This window comes from Symphalangus syndactylus, chromosome X (genome assembly GCF_028878055.3).
Source record: "Symphalangus syndactylus isolate Jambi chromosome X, NHGRI_mSymSyn1-v2.1_pri, whole genome shotgun sequence".
Lineage (NCBI taxonomy): Eukaryota > Metazoa > Chordata > Mammalia > Primates > Hylobatidae > Symphalangus > Symphalangus syndactylus.
The window spans coordinates 132,801,892-132,821,358 of record NC_072447.2 but is presented as its reverse complement, the minus strand read 5'-3'; the positions used below and the strand labels follow the sequence as shown (position 1 = coordinate 132,821,358).

At 50.5% G+C, this 19,467-nt stretch overlaps 1 protein-coding gene and 1 long non-coding RNA gene across 2 annotated transcripts in view; one reads left to right on the top strand and one right to left on the bottom strand.

The window, feature by feature from the left end:
- Positions 1 to 19,467, top strand: part of LOC134735999 (uncharacterized) — a 56,817-nt gene that overhangs the window by 3,060 nt on the left and 34,290 nt on the right. The window lies entirely within an intron of this gene.
- The window catches only part of XPNPEP2 (X-prolyl aminopeptidase 2), a 30,832-nt gene continuing 11,692 nt past the window's right edge, over positions 328 to 19,467 (bottom strand). Inside the window, exons 8-21 of the mRNA XM_055268204.2 lie at positions 19,241 to 19,342; positions 18,070 to 18,151; positions 17,551 to 17,746; positions 16,650 to 16,739; positions 15,208 to 15,317; positions 14,419 to 14,496; positions 13,248 to 13,319; positions 10,572 to 10,632; positions 9,233 to 9,302; positions 8,538 to 8,642; positions 7,769 to 7,828; positions 7,064 to 7,140; positions 2,154 to 2,243; positions 328 to 1,556 (exon numbers count right to left, since the gene is read on the bottom strand). Coding sequence (XP_055124179.1) covers positions 1,362 to 1,556; positions 2,154 to 2,243; positions 7,064 to 7,140; positions 7,769 to 7,828; positions 8,538 to 8,642; positions 9,233 to 9,302; positions 10,572 to 10,632; positions 13,248 to 13,319; positions 14,419 to 14,496; positions 15,208 to 15,317; positions 16,650 to 16,739; positions 17,551 to 17,746; positions 18,070 to 18,151; positions 19,241 to 19,342 — 1,388 coding nt within the window. The 3' untranslated portion in view covers positions 328 to 1,361. The remainder of the gene's footprint in view (positions 1,557 to 2,153; positions 2,244 to 7,063; positions 7,141 to 7,768; positions 7,829 to 8,537; positions 8,643 to 9,232; positions 9,303 to 10,571; positions 10,633 to 13,247; positions 13,320 to 14,418; positions 14,497 to 15,207; positions 15,318 to 16,649; positions 16,740 to 17,550; positions 17,747 to 18,069; positions 18,152 to 19,240; positions 19,343 to 19,467) is intronic.

Sequence of the window (19,467 nt, the reverse complement as noted above, 5' to 3'; positions counted from 1 at the left end):
CAACTTTTCTGGACTACATTTGACAAGTTCCCCAGTGTAGGGCTCCTTTCTGTCCCTTCCACAAGGTTACAATACCTTTTTAGACAGGCTGGAGGTTGGCTGGTTGGGCGTGGTATGCACGTGCATCTGTGCACATGCGCACACATACTCACACGCATGCTCACACACACACTCTCAAGCCCACGTGCTCCCCCACTGAGCTTCTAGGAGCCTCATGTCCCCACCCCCACCTCACCCTCTCTTCTTCCTCCCCCACCACAAAAGCCACAGGTGACAGCAGTCTCCGGCAACACAGCAGACACAATGCAAAACCCAGAGGCAAGTGTCTTTGTTAGGCTGTTTTAAACGTCTTAGCAGGATGTGGACCCAGGTGGCTAACGGCCAATTTGGCCGGAGCAAATTCTTCTCACCACAGTGGGCTCAGAGAATGAGGAGAGGGCTGGGAGGTGGGCTCAGGGACTCTGCATGGCGCTGAAGGGTGAAAAGAGCTGGAGTGCTGGCTCATCTGGCCCCATCAACTCCCAACCAAATGCGTGTGTCCTTAGGCAAAGCCCACCCCCTGTCTGAAGCTCAGTTTTCCTGTCTGTAAAATGGAGAAACCAGACACTGTCCACACAAGGTGAAGGGGCATCCAAGAACGCAGGAGGATTTAACAGCATTGTAGCTGTGGCTGCACTTTGGAAAGTTCAAAGTGCTCCTGGAGTGCCAGGGAAGTCTAGAATAGTGACGGGTTCCGGCTGCCCAAGTTTGTTCTCCAACCTCTGGCAGGGTCATATTCCAGAGTGCCTCGCCGCATTCCCTCTTATTCCACAGCCAAATTCCTATGGCTTAACTCTCTCTGCTGTTACTTGGCATAGAGCCCACCCAGGGTTTAGGAATGATGGGTTCACATGTGGGGGGTTGATGTTTCATGCCCTGGCTGGGTGGGAACAGCTCTGGCTATGCCCAACAGGTGGTGATAGGTTTGGGCTCTCCTGGGACCATGGCACCCTTGGGTGGTAGGGGCATTGCTCTCTTGGGGTTTTGTTTGGCGGGAGGGGAGCAGCTGTAGCAGTCTGTGCTAGGTTATAGGTTAGGCCTACTGAGATCACAGGAGAGAAGAGACTAGCTGGCTTTCCTATCTTGAGGCCTGGGGTTAGGGGCCCAGGGTGTGGTATACAACCCCGGGGTGCAGGGAGGTGCCGTCTGGGGCCAAGAAGCCCTGTGTTCCTGGGGCCTGGCCTTGGAGAAGGAGGATGAATGCAAAGGTTTCCAGGCAATGGGCCAGCAGGGGCTCTTGGGGTATGTTCAGTGCAGGGTGAGGGGAGCTAAGCAAGGGAGCCCCCTATCTAGATGGAGGTTAACAGGAGAGTCTGGAGCCTCTAGACACTCCTGCCGAGGATGGCAAGAGTGGAGGCCACTAACACAGAGGCCCAGGAGGCGGTGTCTGGGGCCCTGGCGGCCAGGGCCTCTGTGTGCCGTTGAAGCCACTCGAACTCCTCTAGCAGCTGGCGCCTCTGCAGCTCTGGACCCACCTTCTCCCGGATGGTCTGGTAGTAGCGATTCAGGTACTGGAGCTGTGAAGGATAGAAGGGGTGAGAGCCTCTCCAAGCCAAGCTGCCAAGAGGTGAAGTCTTGGTGACGCCCAGTCCCCTGCTGTGGTACTCCAGCTGTCACCATAGTCCAGATGGCCACAGGTCCCCCACCATCATCAGGCTTCAGGAATTCTCTGGGGCTTTTCAGAGGCAGTTCCCCTCACTGGCTGTTTCATGTCGTGGTGATGTTCATGGGCAGTGGGGTGGGTAGATTTCAGGCCCGGGAATGGGAGTAAGCTGGGCAGGCGTTCTTATCCTCAGCTTACAAAAGAGGAGACTGAGGCAAAAGAATGGAAGGGATCACTTATAGTTCCAGGCCTTGTAGTGGCCGAGCTCAGAGGCCCAATCTCAGATTCCTCCAGTTATTCACTACCTGGGGTTGGGCAGGCTGGTCTGACTGGAAAGTTCTAGAAGCACTGGGGTCTCTGATGAGCTAGGGAGGAATGCCCCAGTGTGTGTCTGCAGGTGCCACCAGTATGGACCCTCCTGGAGAGGGGCAGGGACAGAGGATGTGGTGGCAGGTAGCAGAGGCAGGAAAGGCCCAGGGTCAGGGAGAAGGCAATGCTGAGGGGCACTCACATGCTCGGGAGACAGCAGGCTGACATCGATGAGGTTCCGGTCATAGGGCACAAATGATACCACTTCAAAGGTCAGGTAGCTCCCTGCGTACTGGGAGCCCACAAGAGAAGGCGGGTAAGCAGGACAGTGAGGGAGGAGGAGGAGCTGGGCTGAAGGGAAGGAGGGAGCACTCCACCCGGAGGATACAAGGAGCTGGGCCTCATCAACTCTGGACACCCTGGCTAGGCCTAAGCCTTCTAGAGTCCCTTCTCTTGGCCAGGCCCCTTGTCTGCCACTTAGTGCTCCACCTTTGGTGCTTCCCTCCTGATTCTGGAAATTTAGACTTAGGTTTGTGTTTTTCAAAGTATGCACATCAATAGCAGTTAGGGAGCATGATAAATATGCAGATTCTAGGGCCCACCTCCCAAACCTACTGGAGGCAGAATCCTTAGGGCAGGGCCCAGAAATCTAAATTTCAATTATTTTATTTTATTTTTTTTGAGATAGGATCTCCCTCTGTTACCCAGGCTAGAGAGCAGTGACGCGATCACGGCCCTCTGCAGCTTCAACCTCCAGGGCTCAGGTGATCCTTCTACCTCAGCCTCCCAAGTAGCTGGGATTATTGATGGGCACCCCCACACCCAGATAATTTTTGTATTTTTAGTAGAGATGTGGTTTCACCATGTTGGCCAGGCTGGTCTCGAACTCCTAAGCTCAGGTGAACCGCCCACCTCAGCTTCCCAAAATGCTGGGATTACAGGCATGACCCACCACGCCCAGCTGATCTGATGGTTTTATAAGACAGTTTTCCCTGCTCTTGCTAGCTCTCTCTTTCCTGCCACCATGTCAAGATCCTTGCTTCCCCTTCGCCTTCTGCCATGATTGTAAGTTTCCCAAGTCCTCCCCAGGCATGTGGAACTGTGAGCCAATTAAACCTCTTTCCTTTAAAAATTACCCAGTCTTGGGTAGTATCTTTACAGCAATGTGAGAACAGACTAATACACCAGTCTCTACAAAAAAATACAAAAACTAGCTGAGCATGGTAGTGTCCATCTATAGTCCTAGTTATTTGGGAGGCTGAGGTGGAAGGGTGGGAGGATCACCTGAGCCCAGGAGGTCAAGGCTGCAGTGGGCTGTGATCGTGCCACTGCACTCCAGCCTCGGCAACAGAGTGAGACCCTGTCTCTAAAAAAAAAAAAAAAAGAGGCCAGGTACAATGGATGGCTCACGCCTGTAATCCCAGCACTTTGGGAGGCTGAGGTGGGTGGATCATTTGAGGTCAGGAGTTCAAGACCAGCATTACCAACATGGTGAAATCCTGTCTCTACTCTATACTAAAAATACAAAAATTAGTTGGGCATGGTGGTGGGCGCCTGTAGTCCCAGCTACTCGGGAGGCTGAAACCACAAAAGATGTAGAGGAAAACCTACATCAATTCATTTATAATCTCAGGGTGGAAAAGAGTCTTTCTGTGCAAGACCAGAAGCCATGAAGGAAAAGATTAATAACTCTGACTAAATAGAAAATAGAAACAATGTTTATGGAAACAATGCCATAAACAAAGCCAAGAGACGTGTGACAAATATAGCACATATCACAGAGAGAGGGTGAATTTTCATATTTACCATGAGCTTTTACAAATCCATAAGACAAAAATAGGCAAAACAGGAAAAAATAGGGCAAAGGACATGAAAAGGCAATTCACTAAAATTAACACCAAATGGTCCACATACATGTGGAAAGATGCTCAAGTTCATCGTTAAAGAAATACAAGGCTGGGTGTGGTGGCTCACGCCTGTAATCCAGAACTTCGGGAGGCCGAGGCAGGTGGATCACCTGAGGTCAGGAGTTCAAGACCAGCCTGGCCAACATGGTGAAGCCCTGTTTCTACTAAAAATACATAAATTAGCCAGTCGTGGTGATGTGCACCTGTAATCCCAGCTACTCAAGAGGCTGAGGCAAGAGAATCACTTGAACTCGGGAGGCGGAGGTTGCGGTGAGCCAAGATCTCGCCACTGCACTCCAGCCTGGGAGAAAGAGGGAGACTCCGTCAAAAAAAAAAAAAAAAAAAAAAAAAGAAAAGAAAAGAAAGAAATACAAGTCAAAACAACAATAGAATACCATGTTTCACCTATCAGATTGGAAAAATTAGTGACTTTGATGATTCTCAGTGCTAGTGAGTATGTGAGGAAATGGGCACTCTCACACACTGTTGGAGAAAGCACAATCGGTGCAACCTTTCTGGAGGGCAGTTTGACAATATCTATCAAATTACCTATTAAAAATCCTAGCACTTTTTGTCTCGGAAATCCCTACGCCAGATATGTACCTTCTGGATATAGTCCCAAAAGCTCACCAAGATGTTTATACAGTAAGGTTGATTTGTAGCATTGATGGCAAATATAGTAAAAATTTGGAAACAGCCTCAATATCCACGGTTGGTTAAATAAATCATGGGACATCCACATACTATAGGCTCTTCCACAACCCTTAAAAAGAATGAAATAGATCTCCCTGCGCTATTGTAGAGCACTCTCCTAGGTTTATTATTAAGTAAGGGGCAGTGGGGCAGGGAAGGAGGGTGCAGAAAAGTATGTACGGTAGAATCCGTTTGGTTTGAATTTTCAAAATATATACATAGATAGATACACATGCTGTGTGTGCCTGAAATGTTCTCAGGAAGGAAACTGAGCAAGAAAGATACTTTTTTTTTTCCCTTCTCCTTTCTTTCTTTTTCTTCTTCTTCTTTTTTTAGAGACAGATTCTCCCTCTGTCGCCCAGGCTGGAGTGCAGTGGTGTGATCTCGGCTCACTGCAACCTCCATCTCCCAGGTTCAAGCGATTCTCTTGCCTCAGCCTCCTGAGTAGCTGAGATTACAGGCATGCACTACCACGCCTGGCTAATTTTTGTATTTTTAGTAGAAATGGGGCTTCACCATGTTGGCCAGGCTGGTCTTGAACTCCTGACCTCAAGTGATCTGCTGGCCTCTGCCTCCCAAAGTGTTGGAATTACAGGTGTGAGCCACCACGCCTGGCCCTGATTTGTATTTTTTTTTTTCTTGAGACAGAGTTTTGCTCTCATTGCCCAGGTTGGAGTACAATGGCATGATCTTGGCTCACCGCAACCTCCGCCTCCCAGGTTCAAGTGATTCTCCTGCCTCAGTCCCCTGAGTAGCTGGGATTACAGGCATGCACCACCGCACCCGGCTAATTTTGTATTTTTAGTAGATACGGGGTTTCTCCATGTTGGTCAGGCTGGTCTCGAACTCCTGACCTCAGGTGATCCACCCGCCTCGGCCTTCCAAAGTGCTGGGATTACAGGCGTAAGCCACCGCGCCTGGCCTTGTATTTCTTTAAGGATGAACTTGAGCATCTTTCCACATGCATGTGGACCATTTGGTGTTAATTTTAGTGAATTGCCTTTTCATGTCCTTTGCCCTATTTTTTCCTGTTTTGCCTATTTTTGTCTTATGGATTTGTAAAAGCTCATGGTAAATATGAAAATTCACCCTCTCTCTGTGATATGTGCTATATTTGTCACACATCTCTTGGCTTTGTTTATGGCATTGTTTCCATAAACATTGTTTCTATTTTCTATTTAGTCAGAGTTATTAATCTTTTCCTTCATGGCTTCTGGTCTTGCACAGAAAGACTCTTTTCCACCCTGAGATTATAAATGAATTGATATAGGTTTTCCTCTACATCTTTTGTGGTCTCATTGCTCACCTTAAAACTTTGGTCCATCTGGAATTTTATTTTGGAGGTTATTCAGTTTAATCCCCCCAAATGATTAGCCATTTATTCCCCCTGTCCATTTGCTGAATAATCATTTTTTCTTACTGTTTTGCAAAATGAGCTTTCTTGGAAACTAAATTCCCATGTTGTTTATGGGAATAAGAGGGTTTATTTCTGGACTAATTGTTCTGTTTCATTGTTACAGCTGTCTATTTCATCTCCAGTGTCATACTGTTTTAGTTATGGTAGTTTGTGTTCAAATTTGAGAGGACTGGCTTTTCTTATTGCTTTTTTTTTAGATTGGGTTTTGCTCTGTCACCGAGGCTAGAGTGCAGTGGCGTGATCACGGCTCACTGCAGCCTCAACCTCCCTAGGCTCAGACCTTCCTCCCACTTCAGCCTCCCGAGTAGCTGGGACTGCAGGTGCATGACACCACGTCCAGCTAATTTTTTTTGTATTTTTTGTAGAGATGGGGTCTCGCCATGTTGCCCAGGCTGGTCTCAAACTCCTGAGCTCAAGTGATCCTCCTGCCTTGGCCTCCCAGAGTGCTGGGATTACAGGCATGAGGCACTGCACCTGGCCCTGCTCTTCTTTTTCAGAATTTTCCTAGCTATCTTCACATGTTTATTTTTACAAATAAACTTTACTATCATTTTGTGAAGTTACAAAAGTATCCAGTTAGCACTGGAATTGAGGTTGTCTTGAATTTATAGATTAATTTAGAGAAAAATGATATCTTCATAATATTGAGGCTTCTCTCCAGAGAGCACCATTTACTTAAATCTTTTTTATGTCCCTTAGTAGAGAGTTTCTCCATGTAAGTCTTTTTAAGTTTACATCTAGGTATTTTATCTTGTTGGCTGCTATTATACAGAATCTTTACTTCTAACAAGCTCCCCTGGCGATTATTATGTGCATTGAGAACCAATGATATGGGGCAGGGATACTGATTCACTTGGTCTGGAATGGGGCCTGGGCATGGGCATTTAAAGCACCAGAAAGCTCTCTGGGTGATTCAAATGTGCAAGCGAGTTTGAAAAGCCTGACTTATGGAATTCCTAAGGAAGACACCAAATAAATTCATGCCTGTTCACTAAATGCCCTTCTCCTTTGATCTTCCTCTCCCCTTTCCTCCCATGCAGCCCAAAGTCACTGACATGCTGCCCACACCTCCAGCCCATCCTGGTGGCGGTTTACCTTGGTCTTTGCTTCTACCACGAGAGCCACGTCTTCGAGACGAATCCCAAATTCTCCATCCTTATAGTAACCAGGTTCTGGGAGACACAGAGATGCTGGTGGCATTAAGCTGGGAGAGGGCCCAAGCTCAGGCTTCCTGTACCTACTGATGAGTGGCTGGAGGGACTGGCTGCCTGGCTGTTCCCTGGCTGTTGACTCTGGCAGCCCCACAACTGGTTAGATGCTTGTTGGCTAAGCAGAGGCAACTCATCCCTGTCAGGCCTCAGATCCCCCACAGGGGCATCTCTGACTCACCCTCTCTTCCCTGTAGTCCAGCAGGGAAGCCCTAAAAACCCACTTGGGTCCTGAAGGTACTCCCATCTCCCTGGATGCCACTGTCCTGTTACTCCAGCATTTGGCAACTCCAGAGTCTGGATATACCGCTGAGTCTAAGGCCATACCACCCTGAACGCGCCTGATCTCGTCTGAATATGCAGATGGGAACCAACTCCCAAGAGCAAAAAGAGGGTCTGAGCTGAGGGGAGCTGGAATTGGGGTGGGACAAGCCATTTGGGGCTGGGCGTAGTGGTGGGAATGGGGAGGTGAGTCCCAAGCTGTACTAGTGCCTGCTGTGCTCCTCTGAAGTCTGGTACACTCTAGACTGCAGTCCTGGGCTAGCCCTGTTCTGGGATGGAGTGGTGAGGTAGAGGGGCCTGAGGGCCATACCAATGGAAGTGAACATGCCCTTGGCCATGGCGATGTTGTTGGACTGGAATCCCACTGGCCCTAGAAAGGAAGACATAAACATGGTATCAGTTCTCCTATACTCACCAGCTTGGAAGAGCGCAGCTTCCAAGGAAGAGCAGATAAGTGTGGATCCCAGAGCATCTCTATGAGCACAGGTCCATTACATCATTGTCTGCCTGGGCCTGGCACACATCAGATTGGCTCTGGCTTTTATTATTTATTTAGGTATTGAGAGGGGTCTTGCTGTGTTGCCTAGGCTGGAGTGCAGTGGCGCCATCATGGCTCACTGCAGCCTTGACCTCCTGGGATCCTCCCACCTCAGCCTCCCAAGTAGCCGGGACTACAGGCACATGCCACCATACCTGGATACTTAAAACATTTCTTTTGTAGAGACAGGGTCTTGCTGTGTTTCCCAGGCTGATCTCAAACTCCTGGCCTCAAGTGATCCTCCCACCTTGGCCTCCCAAAGCAGTGGGACTACAGGTGTGAGTCACCACATGCAGCTGGCTCTGGCTTTTATTTCTGTGGGGTCTATACAAGTTAGCCACTAGGCCTTGACCCTCTTTCTGGTGCCCTCTTGAATGCCAAGCAGCCAGCAGGACTGGCCTTACCCTGTGGAGCTGGGTAACCTTGGGTAGATCATGGCATCTTTGTGGGTCTTTGTCATTTCCATACCTGTGAAATGCTCTACCTTCATAGAGGGTATAATAAAAGGGGGGGTCCTGGGGAGTGCTGAGGAGACACCTACACTCATGCACACACAGGAAGTTGCCAATGCCGTGGCCTGTCCCGTGACCGTAATTGAGACCAGCATCCCACAAGGCTCTGCGCGCAAAGGCCTCCACCATTCGCCCTGGAAGGGAAGAGAGATTGACCCCAGTCAGATGGCTTTACCGAAGACTGTCCACCTTGCCCCTTCCTGCTCCACTATCAGAGTGGTGCCTAAGAAGAGGGGCCCCTGAGAGGCCGCTAAGCATGCACTAATGCAATGATGTTGGGTTGGGATGGAGAAGGGCTGATGGATGGAGTTAGTGGTTCCCTAGCCAGACCAGCCCATCACTATCTCCAGCTTACCATACATTGTATCCATTACCTGGATTGATGCCTCTACTGTCATTTCTCCCCATCTGTCAGGGCTTTGCACTTTGACACCTAATTCCTCTAAGAATCCTCCCATAACTGCTGTGGCCCACTGATCTCTCCCACCTCTGAGCAACAGTGTTAGATTAAGAGGCAGGAAACTTGGGTTCAAGGCCTGGGTCTCCTGCTAACCTTCTGTGTGACCTTGGGCAAGCCGGTTTCTCTCTCTAGGCTGGATTTTCTCATCTACATAAGGGATGGGATGATGACAAAATCCTTGCCCCACCAGTCTCCCAGGGTAATGGTCTGAGTCCTGTGAAATCAGGGCCTGAGGCTGTGTCCAGCCTGGTTTCTGAAACCCACCTGATGTAGCAGCGGGAAAGATGAGCCTGGACAGGTCAATATTTCCTATCAGCACACGGGTGTACGCCTCCTGATGGGGAGAGGAAGAGGTGATGTGGAGGACGGGAGGAGGAGCCAGGGGAGTTTCCAGCTGCTTGGCCTATGGATACACGGTGCAGGACCCAGGCCTGGGTGTGTGTGGGCAGGGTGGGGTGAGTTGCGTCGTCATGTGTGGCTGCCCGGGTTCTGCAAGATGGCTAGCAGAGGCTGAGGAGGGCCTTCCCAAAGCTGGGGCTCCATCACGTGCTTCCCTCTGGCTGGTCTATGAGGATCATTACAATATGTGCAGGAGACACTTGGTGGTGGTGAACCGAGGCTGTGACTCCCTGGGCTGAATCCTGACTCATCCACTCACTCTGAGACCTTGGGCAGGCGACTTTAATTGCTGTGTGCCTCGGTTTCCTTATCTGCCATGGGAAGATAACAGAACCTAGCTCCTAAGCTTGTTGGGAGAGGCGGGCAGACTAATGTACAGAAGGTGCTGCCAACAGCGCGCATGCTTCACGGAAGTTTAGTGCTCTCATTCCTGTGGTTGTGACGGCTGCTGAGTTTTCTTAAGGCCTTTCATGAGGGTTGAGGTTTGCTGACTTGGCAGCTTAGCCTTCCTCTGTCAGGGGAGGGAGGTGGGCTGACAGTGGCCTCTTCTGGTCACTTCCAGAGGCGATGTGGTCAATCTCCGTCACCACACACACGCACAGGCTTGTCACTTTGTGCAGTACAGCCAGAGGCAGCAGACTCCGCCGCTAAACTGTGAGCTCCTGGAGACCTGGACAGCATTTTGTTCCCCTCTCTGTTTCCAGCACAATGTCTGCCCCATAGCCGGCCTGCTGCATGCAGCATGATGGCAGCTCGCTACTCCACCCCCAGGGCCCTCTGGTGCACAGAGACAATACCCTCGCCTCTGCCCCAGCTGGCCAGCCCTCGCTGTTTCCTGAACACCTCTGGCTCTTTTCCACCGCGGAGGCTTCACTTGTGCCGTTTTCCTCCACTTGGGATGACTTTCTTTCTCCTTTCTGCTGAGTACAGGGGCCAGGCACACAGGCAACAATAAAAAAAATTTGTGCACTGATTTACCAGAATAGGATGAGGCTCAGCTTGGGCTGAGGCCTTGTCAGTGGCCTGAAATATCCCCGGGGAGGCAGCAGGGAGCACTGGGTTTTCCGGCACCAATGGTGTCACCTTGGGCAAATTACTTAACCTCTCTGAGCTTCAGCTTTAGCCTCTGAAATGGAAGGGATCTTGATTGCTTGGGTGCCCCCTTGGGGGAGGGTGGCGAGGGGAAATCTGGGCCCATGCTTACCTTCTGGAAGGCAGAGGGGGTGCCCCAGTGGACTGTTCTGGTGATGTCTGTGGTCCCGTCCCTGTGGAGAAGGAAAACCAACATGTCCTGCTCTGCCAAATGCCTGGGGCTAGGGACTGGGGCCATGTGCTTTCTGTGTGCTTTGCACAAGTGGCAGGGCTGGGATGGGATGGGTGGACAGCGAAAGGAAGAAGACAGCTACCATAATCAAAAGCCCCTCTTCAGCACCTATGTGTGAAAGGCCTCTGCAAAGCTATCAAGTTAAAAGTTACTAAGTTGTCTGACAAGTGTGACTCCCCACCCTACACACTCCTCTCCCATCCCACTCATTTTGGCTGTTCTGTTGATCTGGGTTTCCTTGGGTCTGGCTGGTTATGAAAGCAAGGCTTCTTCCAGGCTTCCTGGGAGGCAGAAAGGGGATTGTCCTCTTTTTACAGCTGGGAAAACTGAGGTCCAGAGAGACTATGTTATCATAACACTCTCATATTCAGATAGTTATTGACCATTTATAGGACACTTTTGCTGCTCCCTGGGAAGAATGGCAGAGGAGGCCTCATTATCCCCACTTCACAGAAGAGGCCATTGAGGCCATGCGGCTGTTTCCCTCTCTGAACCTCAGTGAAGCCAGGCCTAGAGCAAGCACTACCTCTCCACACAGTCCTCTCCGTGGCAAACACGGATCTGACCCAGTGATTTGCTGAGTTCCAGTTAGGTGAAGCCTCAGTCCCAAGGTCTGACTCCCAACTCCCAGCTGCAGCAGTTGCCACAGGATGGCCCCTGTGATCATGCCTTGGTGAGGGAGAGGGGAGAAATGGTCCCAGGGCCCTGGGGCTCCTCCTTGGGTCTTGGGGTGTGGTGACCTTCTTCTTCAGAAGGAAAGAAGAGGAAGTGAGGTGACTATTTCCCCGGCCTCACCCTACTCTGAGCACACCCCATTCCAGCAACGCCCCCACAAATTCACTTCCCCTTTGCTCGTTGGCCATCTCAAGCACACACAGCATCGAACTCCTAACCAGCAAAGGCTGCTAAGCTGAGCCCCTGCTACTCTGGATCCCCTAGAGCTGTGCTAAGAACAAGCAAAGAGCCTCTGTTGTTAGCACATTCACCATTTCCACAGGATAGAGGCTGGGAAACCATTTGAAACTACTCCTTGCTCCTCCATGAGTTCAGTATGGCCCTTCTTTTGTCCCACCCCACACTTCCCACACTTCCTTCCTCAATGAGAAGGGAAGATCTTTCAGGTCAGCTTAGCTCAGCTCAACTCTGGTGTGAATGATTGGTCACACGTTTGGAAGGAATGGGGTTAGCCTATTCTTTTCTTTCTTTCCTTCCTTCCTTCCTTCCTTCCTTCCTTCCTTCCTTCCTTCCTTCTTTCCTTCCTTCCTTCCCTCCCTCCCTCCCTCCCTCCCTCCCTCCCTCCCTTCTTTCCTTCTTTCTTTCTTTCTTTCTTTCTTTCTTTCTTTCTTTCTTTCTTTCTTTCTTTCTTTCTTTCTTTCTTCTTTTCTTTCTTTCCAGTCTTACTCTACTGCTCAGACTGGAGTGCAGTGTCACGATCTCCGCTCACTGCAATCTCCGCCTCCCGGGTTCAAGCGATTTTCCTGTCTCAGATTCCTTTGGGAAGCATGCTCCACCACAACCGGAAAAGTTTTGTATTTTTAGTAGAGATGGGGTTTCACCATGTTGCCCAGGCTGGTCTCAAGCTCCTGACCTCAGGTGATCTGCTCGCCTCAGCCTCCCAAAGTGCTGGGATTGCAGGTGTGAGCCACCACTCCTGGCCGGGTTAGCCTATTCTGCACGGCTGTCATGCCTGAGCATTCAGGTTGTACACTGTACAAAGGTAGCCCATCGAAAGGGTTGCTTCTCTCATCTGCCCCCACCTTCACCCTGAACAGTGCCATGGGGAAGAGGGGGCTGAGAAGTCTTCATGACATTGGTGGTGTGGGGGTGTCCAGGGTGTGCACGAGTGGATGACAGTAGGGTATATGTGTTTGTGTAGCCAGGCAGGGACATTGAGTATAGTTGTTCAGACTGTGTAATAATACGTGGACTTAGAAAACATTTTACTTGAGGCTGGGCATGGTGGCTCATGTCTGTAATCCCAGCACCTTGGGAGGCTGGGACAGGTGGATCACCTGAGGTCAGGAGTTTGAGACCAGCCTGGCCAACATGGTGAAACTCCATCTCTACTAATATATATATATATATATATATATATATATATATATATATATATAGCCGGTCATGGTGGTGGACACCTGTAATCCCAGCTACTTGGGAGGCTGAGGCAGGAGAATCACTTGAACCCGGGATGCAGAGGTTGCAGTGAGCCAAGATCGTGCCACTGCACTCCAAACCTGGGCGACAGAGTGAGAGTCTGTCAAAAAACAAACAAACAAACAACCCACAAAAAACAGTAACTTGAGCAAAGGGAGTCTTTTCCTAATTCCCACAGAGGTGCTGCCTGGGTCCTGCCACTATTCTAGCCCGTGTGTATTTCCCACTGTGTAGGGACCCCCATGTGTGAAAATGGGAAGGATGTTCGGGGCTCATTCCAGGTCTCTCCTTTCTCAGACGAAGAATCCGTGGCCCAGGAAGGGAAAGCTTTGGCTGACTCTTGGCAGGCTCAGGAGGTCTGAGCAGAGACATCCAGGCTAGGGTGAGGTGAGGGGTACATACCAGTACTGCCCCCCAGAGTCCAGCAGGTACATCTCATCTGAGGACAGCTTGCGGTTCAGCTCCTTGGTCGGGCTGAGAAGGGGAGAGAATGCTGAGAGGGGCAGCCTAACCCTGCACTGGGTCACGTGGGAGGCCTTGGTGGGAGGACCTCTGGGGCCTGGACTTCCAGGCCAGTCCCTCTGGAGGAAGTCATTCTATCCCAAAGGGCCCTGGAAGAGAACTCAGCTTCCGTTGCTGCTGTCCTCGGCACACATCTGTTAATCCTGCACCTGGCTGAGCCAGGCCCTGGTCCCCAAGGAGGAGAGAGAGGGTGAAGCCCAGAATGTGAGAGCTGGGAGAGCCCTAGAGACTCCCCAGCTCAGCTGTCTCCTTTTCCGTAAGGAGAAACAGGCCTATGGAGGCCAAGGGGCTTGCATGAGGATGCACGGTAAAGCAGCAAAGAGCGGGGCCTCTACCCAGATGTTCCCTCCGGCCCTTTGTCTCTAACTTCCTGCTGCCTCCGAGAGCAGAGGGCCCTGAGAAGAAGCAGAGCGCAGGAAGGGAGGATACCTCCAGGGTGGGGCTGCAGAGCAAGAGGTGGTAAAGCCGAGGAGCATCCACCCTGCCACTCTAGCCCGAGTGGGTAGGAGGGGCTGGGGCAAGGCAGCCGAAGGCGTGGAAGACACCAGGGGACACCAGGAGAGGGAATTCTGGGACATGTCAGGCACTCCCTTGGAGGGCATTGACCTCTCCCTGCTGTGCGCATGCCAGGCAGAGGCAGCTGGTCAGCTTTTCTTAGGGGTTTGTTTTCTATAGGGCCAAACACCTGGCTAGCCTGTATCTTGGGCCCACCTTGGTTGGTTCAGGCTGAGTGAACAGACCTCTCTCCATGTGAGCTTGTGAGCTTTAAGCATTAGCTAACATAAGCAACACACGGGAAGCCAGGGAAAAGCATCCAACAGCATTGGTGTCTTCCTTCCAGGTCCCCCAGCCTCCAGCACTCAGGCCTTTTCATTACAAGGCAACTCCCTACTCCACACTGAGCTCCTCTCCCAGCCCCCACAGGGCTAAGGGCCTCGGACCTTCAACGTGGACTCAGGTCCCAGAACATCCCCCTCCCCTCACTCTGTTCCTCTACACACACAACAGGATCCCCCAACAGGGCCCTAGAAAATTCTTTTTCCTCAAGTACCTATAGTGGGCCAGGGCAGCGTTCAGACCACTAGCAGAGATGGTTTCAAAACTGGGTCCGGAGGAGAACTGTTCTTCTCTGGAAAGTGCAAGGCAAGGCATGGTCAATGAATGGGCCCCTGGACTAGGCTGGCCTGGGATATCTAATCAAATCCAATGAAGGTCACGGCTGCCTCTACCTCTCAACTGGACACGATTTGGCTCTCCCAGCCCTCACCTCCTGGTTCCATCTCCCCAAGCCCTGACCTGTCATTTATAGAGGAAGATCAGAGGACACACTGTAGACACCAATTATTTCCTCTCCACCTCCATTTTATGGATAGGAGTGAAGAAACCCAGCTTTCTGTATCTGAAATCTCCCCCAGTCCTGGAAGAGCATCCTGTACCTTAAACCTACAATCCAGCCCTGACCTGGGCCAAGCATGCCTTCGGGAATCCTCCTCCCTACCTGGTATTCTCAAGTGGTCCAGGGGCTGACCTGGTCTGAGCCACAGCACCCCCCAGGGAGATTCAGACTGTGCCTGAAGCAGACACTAGGGGACGCTATTGGGTTGTGGCCCTTCGAGTTGTCCTGCTTTCAGCGGGGCGGGAAATATCATCCAACGCCCCCTGCTTAACTCCCCGACCACCCAAGAACCTGTCACTCCTTGTTCTCCAGAGCCCTCCCCAACCCAGCACACATATGAGGAGGATCTTCCTTTCTGCTAAGTAAGGGGACAAATTCCCCCTCCCTGCCCCCACTGCCACACTAAAAGACAGTCAGCCAAAAAGGGCGGCCGTGGCTCTTCACCCTCGGAACTTGTTCACGAGCTCCGCCCCCGAGAACTCGTCCACTGTGCCTTTGGGCACGTTCTTCTCCAGCCAGACCAAGTACCGGATCACAGCCACAGCGTCCCGCACCTGGAGTTGGGGAAGCAGGGAAACAGAGGAGCCGGCTGAGGTCTGGTTGCAGCCACAGGCTCCAAGATGATGGAGATCAGATAGCTGCTCCAGGATGTGGAGCTTTAAAAACACTGGCTATTTGATGTCAAAGAATTCTTGTTAGTGTTTATATATGATCATAGTGTGTTCCTGTTTTTGAAAGAGTTCTGTGTTGACGGCAGAAATGACACGCTATCTAGGATTTACTTTTAAAAGAATCCAGCAGCACAGGGGGTGGTGGTGGTGGTAATGAACATGGGGTTATAGACAAAACAAGAATGGCCATGAGTCAAGGATTATTGAAGCTGGATGAAGGGGCACTGGAGATTATGAGGCTATTTTCTCTATCTTTGCGTGTGTTTAAAATTTCCTATAAGACAAAGTTTTTTTTTTTTTAAATGAGGTGGTTTATCTTAATTTTAACAAGAATTCTTTTTTAAAAATTGAGCCATCCTCTTGCCAGTGTGAGGAAATGATTATAGCTAACACTTATTTAACACTTAGAATGTGCTAGGCAGTGCTCAGAGCAATATACATATTCATTGAATTCTCACAACAACCATATGCTGTAAGATTACTGTTATGATCCTCATTTTACAGATGGGGTAACTGAGGCCCAGAGAGGTAAAATGACTTGGTCAAGGTCACCTAGTTAGGAATTGGGTGGAGCTGGGGTTTGAACTCAAGGCACCCTAGCTCCAGGGCCCGTGCTGTAAACCACTGTACTATATTGGAGGCAAGGATATGTGGTGCATGTGGGCACCCAGGAATAATTTGGTGTCTGCTTTTTCTTTCTTTCTTTCTTTCTTTCTTTCTTTCTTTCTTTCTTTCTTTCTTTCTTTCTTTCCTTCTCTTTTTCTTTCTTTCTTTCTTTCCTTTCTTTCCTTCTTCTTCTTCTTCTTCTTCTTTTTTTTTTTTTTTTTTTTTTACCTAGTCTCACCCAAGCTGGAGTGCAGTGGCACGATCTCAGCTCATTGCAACCTCTACTTCCCAGGTTCAAGCAATTCTCATGCCTCAGCCTCCTGAGTAGCTGGGACTACAGGTGACCGCCACCACACCTGGCTAATTTTTGTATTTTTAGTAGAGACGGGGCTTCACCATGTTGGCCAGGCTGGTCTCGGACTCCTGAGCTCAAGCAATCCTCTCACCTTGGCCTCCCAAAGTGCTAGGATTACAGGCGTGAGCCACCGCGCCCAGCTTGCTTCTTTGTTTCATTGAGGGTCTTCTTCAGGCTCTTCTGGAGGCCTTTCCTTTCTAACTCATTAGGCTGGATACTCCCAAAAGGCCATGTCTGCCTGAACGTGGACTTACGTGGCTGGCCTTGAGGAGGGCCTGCTCCTTGCTGTTCTTCACTGCCTTGGTCATCATCACTGGGGAGTAGGTGTCTGTCACGAGTTTCTCCTGTTGGGGGCAGGGAGGAGAAAAGGAGGTCTGGGGGCACAGGTCTGGAGGCACAGTAAAGGAGGTCTCCATGGCATAGGAGTGTTTTCAGAGGACTGGCAGGAGGACCCAGCAGAAGTGAGATTTGCCACCGTTTCGTGGCAATGCTCTCTACTCTGTGTGCTTTCTGTCTTTCCTAGTTTTCCACGTCCAGCTGAACCCTCTCTCCTTCCAGGAAGGCTTCCTTGATTGACACTGCCTTGCTTGGCAGTGAACTCCCTGTCTTTGGATCCCACCAGCACTCTGGGATGGATCAGAGTCTGGCCTGAGTCAATCGACAGGCTGTCCTGACGGTGTAAGTTTCCTGTGCATATCATGACAGCTACCATTTATTGGATGCTACCATGTGTCAGCCATATACACTATCTCCTTTAAATCTCCACTGAGCAACTCCTGCAAGGTTGGGACTCTTATTGCCATTTTATAGGTGAAGAAAAATACCCAGATTTGCTAAGTTGCTTGTCCAAAGTCACTGCACAGCTAGTTAGGGACAGAGCTGGAATTCCTTTTCAAGTTTGGCTGAGTCCAAAGTCTCTGCTAGGTCAGGCCGTATACTCTCCAGCCTCCTGACAATTTTATGAGCTCTCTGGACGGCTATCCCTGTTTCCTCTTCTGTCTCTTCCCAGTTAGGCCAAGAAGGGAACTCACTGCACAGTTGTTGGCTGACCAAGTGACTGAATGGCTGAGGGGCTTCACCCCACTTTAGGTTAAGACTTCTCAGGCCTAGAGTGGGGATTGGTGCCTGGCTTGGGCTGGGGCCTGGCAAACCCACCTTGGGTATCACTTCATAGATCCCATACATGGTATAGCTGGTCCCGATCCAGATCCTCACATCTCCCAATGCGTAGGCCTGGATGCTGTCACGAACTTGGCTGTAATCCTCGATTTGCACACACATGGGGCCTGTGCAACTGGAGTTCAGATAGCTCAAGGTTTCGGAGCTAAAGCGACTCTTGTTTGCAAACAATCTGGGTGGGGTGGGAAGACAAGGAGGGTCCTGAGCATCTGCTAAGGATGCAAAGGACCAGAGGCAGTCACAGTCCCGTTGTTCCTGGAGGTCAAAGGAAGCCAGTCCCAGGGAGCCAAGCAGACCAGATTTGGGATTCAACAGGGACAGAGGTTTAAAGAGTCAGGAAAAGCCAACAGGGGGTTTTCTAAAGGGTTGTGCTGGGGCAGGCACCGAGCTGATGGGCAGCCAGAGGGCTGTATGTTAAGGCAGGATCAGTGGTGGGGCATCGAGAGGGTGGAAGTTGGAGAAAGTCCACAACAGCAAGCTAAGGAAAAGCCATACCTAATAGAAGAGTCTGTGAGCAGCGTGTAGGAATAGAAGAAGGGGTTATAGGGGATGTCACTGGCTCGAAGGTTGAAGAGCCCTGGGAAGAGAATTGACAAGGACTATTTAATGCTGATCTGCCTGAGGCAAGCTTTTCTTTTCCTCTTTCTTTTCCTTTCCTTCCTTCCCTCCTTGCTTCCTTTCTTTCTCTTTCTTTCTTTCTTTCTTTCTTTCTTTCTTTCTTTCTTTCTTTTCTTTCTTTTTTGACAGTATCTTGCTCTGTCGCTCAGGCTGGAGTGCAGTGGCAAGATCTCACTGCAATCTCCACCTCCCAGGTTCAAGCAAGTCTCCTGCCTCAGCCTCCCAAGTAGCTGGGATTGCAGGTGCCCGCCACCATGCCCAGCTAATTTTTGTATTTTTAGTAGAGATGGCGTTTTAACATGTTGGTCAGGCTGGTCTTGAACTCCTGACTTCAGGTGATCCGCCCACCTTGGCCTCCCAAAGTGCTGGGATTACAGGCATGAGTCACCGCACCCGGCCTGAGGCAAGCATTTCTGACACTTTTGCCCCACTGTTTCCTTTGGCCCCCAAAGATTACCAACAGCATGCTTGCATCATCTACCTCTGCATGTTACTCAATCTTTTTTTTGGGGGGTGGGGGAGTGGATGTCTTTGAGATGCTGTTGAGAGTTATGGATCTTTCCCCCCAGAAAAATGCAGATACTTAGCAGTCAGCACACAGTTCCAGTGGGTCCCTGGAATATCTGAAGCCCAGCCATAGGGATCAGACAAGAAGTCCTGAGCCATGTCGGAAAGAGTAGAGTCCCACTGGGTGCTAAAGCTGGGAGTGTGAGTGCCCTAGGGTAGTGGCTAAGTTGTTGGGAGGCATTTACTGGTCCTCCTCCCCTTAATGGGACGGAAGCACTTTGCTGCCATGGTCAGTTCGTTCATCTGGTGGCCTGTGGGCTGGTCCCAGCTTGCTCAGGGCTGCCTTTTGTCCTTTTTCTGCAGCCATGAGCTCCTGTCCCCTTACCCTTCTTCGTTCCCATGGGCTGTGGCCATGGAGTTCTCAAGAACTGGTGGGCACATGGTTATTTGGGGAAGAGCTAGCTCTGTGCTGCAGGGCCCGGGAGGCTTGGGGCATTGGGGAGACCCAGGCGCCCACTCATGTCTGCAAATCCACACTCACAGGCTGTCTCCTCAAGCTCCGACAGAAGGACGGCAGTTGGGGCCTTTTGATGCTTCTGCATCTGGCTTCGGACGCCAGATACTTTCTCCTGCCAAGTGCTCCCTGGAAGCAAAGGGGCCCAAAAAAAGTGTAAGTGACAGGCCTTGCCTTTGGCACTCGGTTCCTGGAAGGTCAGCCTTAGTGTAACAGTTTTGCATCCTCTTAAAAAGCAGCAGAACCCTTTCCTC